General features: G+C 43.2%; 1 protein-coding gene across 1 annotated transcript; it reads right to left on the reverse strand.

Moving 5' to 3' along the window:
- Positions 1–218: 218 nt before the first annotated feature.
- Positions 219–803, reverse strand: LOC136499730 (uncharacterized). Its single transcript, XM_066495280.1, has one exon. The coding sequence runs from the start codon at positions 801–803 to the stop codon at positions 219–221; it is 585 nt and encodes a 194-aa protein (XP_066351377.1).
- Between the last annotated feature and the right edge of the window lie 1,729 nt (positions 804–2,532).

Consider the following 2,532-nt stretch of genomic DNA (forward strand, 5'->3'; position numbering starts at 1 on the left):
TTGGTTTCCACACCGGCTTGTTCTTCTTTGGTGGTGTAGGAACAACTTTTGGGATCTTGTCATTTGTTTAACTTTTTTTTTCTCTGGCTTCTTTTTTATTTCTTTTTTCCTTTGTCATAGGCCTGTCCACAATTTGAGGTTGGATATGGACCTCCCTTAGCCCTTGTGGGTTCGGCCTATACTTGATACAAATCATAGAGCATTGCTCCTTCCTAGGCCTAAAGGTGATTTTTCTTCATTTCCTTGGATATTGAAGCGGATTTCCCCTGCTCCAACATCAATTTGGCTCCTGCAGTGCTCAAGAATGACCACCAAAGAATGAGGGTCAATTCTTTTGCGACCTCCATGTCGAGCACCATGAAGTGGATAGGGATGTAGCAATCTTGGATTTTCCCCGAAATATCTTCGTCTATCCCTACCGGGTAGCGGACCGTCGAATCAGCTAGTTGAAGCATCATTGGTGTTGGCGTCAATTGCGTGAGGATTAGCTTGTCGAAGATGGCCTTGGGCATAACGCTTACGCTAGCCCCAAGGTCACACAAGAAAGAGTCGAAGTACTGGATCCCGATGGAACATGAGATTGTGGGGCACCTAGGATCATTTTTCTTTTCAGGAAAGTCGAGTATAGCAGCACTACACTCTTCTGTCAGCTTGAATGACCTCCATGTATGTAGTGGTCGCTTGTTGTTGATGGTGTTCTTGATGTACTTGGCATAGGAAGGTACATGCAAAACGTCCATTAGGGGGACGCTTACATGTATCTTCTTGATCATCTCAACAAAACGAGTGAATTGCTCGTCCATGGCCTGCTTGCCATTCCTTGTGGGAAACAGTAGGTAGCTGGTGTCGATGAAGTCCTTCAATACCGTTTCCTCTTCTTGTTCTTTTTCTTTTCTTTTTGTGTTGTTGAAGGTTTGGCCTCCTAGTGCCCTTTTGCTTTTCCTATAGGCTGGTTAGGATTTGGTGGATCATGAGTGGTCTTACCACCCCTCGTGGTCACCGCATTTATTTTCTCAAGAGATTTTTTGGGTTGAGCAGGAATTTTTCCATTACTATCAATAGGGATCATAGCAGCTATTTGAGCTAATTGTGTTTCTATCATTTTATTGAACCTTATTTGATTCTTAACAGCAGATGTTAATCCTTCAATCTGAGAATTTATATTTTCTAGAATTTTATCATTAGTTGTGAGCTTCTTGATCAAACTTTCATTTATTTTTGCTTGGCCTAGTACCAGGTCTTTCAAAGAAGGTTGATTTGAATTATAATTGGAATTGTAGTTCAAATTACCTTGTGAGTGGGATTGGTTATTCCACCCGTTATTACCTAGTTGGTGAAACCCATTGTTGATGAAGGTAGCTTCTTCATGGGTTTCGGGGCAATCATTCCCCGAATGGCCAATGTTCCCATAGACTTCACACATCATGTGTGAGTCCATGGCTTGGATAGTGCCCATCATGGCGTCTTTCTCTTTGGCCCATTCCTCCAGTCTTCTCATCAAAAGATCTATTTTTTGCAAAAAGTATATCCGTCTCCTTCACAGTATGCATTCCTTTTTGTGTTTTCCTTTTGTCCCCTAGCTTTGATTTGATGCCACTTTATTGATAGGAGCCATGGCTCCATCAATGGTGAGGGAAAGAAAAGTGCCTCCAACAACAGTGTCGATGTGGCCCCTAGACATGGATATTAATCCATGATAAAAATTTTGGAGCACCAACCAGTTTTCAATCCCGTGGTGCAGGCATGCTTGGATGTAGTCCTATAGCCTTTCCCATGCCTTGGGAATGGTTTCCATGGAGCTTTGCTAGAAGTTGGAAATTCATCCCCTCAGGGCATTGGTTTTGCCTATTGGGAAGAACTTGGTGAGGAACGCCATGGAACATTTGTCCCACGCCTTGACAGCTTTGTTTTCCTTGTAAAACCACTGCTTCACCTTCCCTAAGAGGGAAAAGGGAAACAAGCAGAGCCTAATGCTCTCAGGTGCGATGTCTTTGATCACGATCGTGTCGCACAACTCAAGGGAGTGTTGGAGATGCGCATTCACGTTCTCATTGGGCAAACCATGGAATTAGTTCACCTGCACCATCGTGATGAGGCCAGTGCGGAGCTCGAAGTTCCCATCCCCAATATTTATAGTGGGCCCAATGGGCACATTGATAAAAGCTAGGGTGTAGTAATCATGGAGGGTCTTGGCCATGATTGGAGTAGCAGATGGTGCGGGGGTGACTGGTTTGACTGTCGGAAGAGTAGCAGAAGAAGAAGTGGCATGAGACCGTTTCTTCCTTAGGAGTGCCTTTGGATTTTTGATGTGGTTTTCCAGTAGTTTGTAACTGGTCATACACTATCCTAGTTTTCATTCACAATAGGAGAAAACAAGCAAAGTTAGCCCGCATAAACAATGGCTACTTTACATGCATATTATTATGAACATGTCCTACTAGATTTTTTAATCAATATGCCTTCCCTAACAACGGCACTAGAAATGCTTGTTGACACTTCTTAACATAGCTACTAGGTTTGTATCCCTAGCAA

Source organism: Miscanthus floridulus, chromosome 13, assembly GCF_019320115.1.
Source record: "Miscanthus floridulus cultivar M001 chromosome 13, ASM1932011v1, whole genome shotgun sequence".
Classification (NCBI taxonomy): domain Eukaryota; kingdom Viridiplantae; phylum Streptophyta; class Magnoliopsida; order Poales; family Poaceae; genus Miscanthus; species Miscanthus floridulus.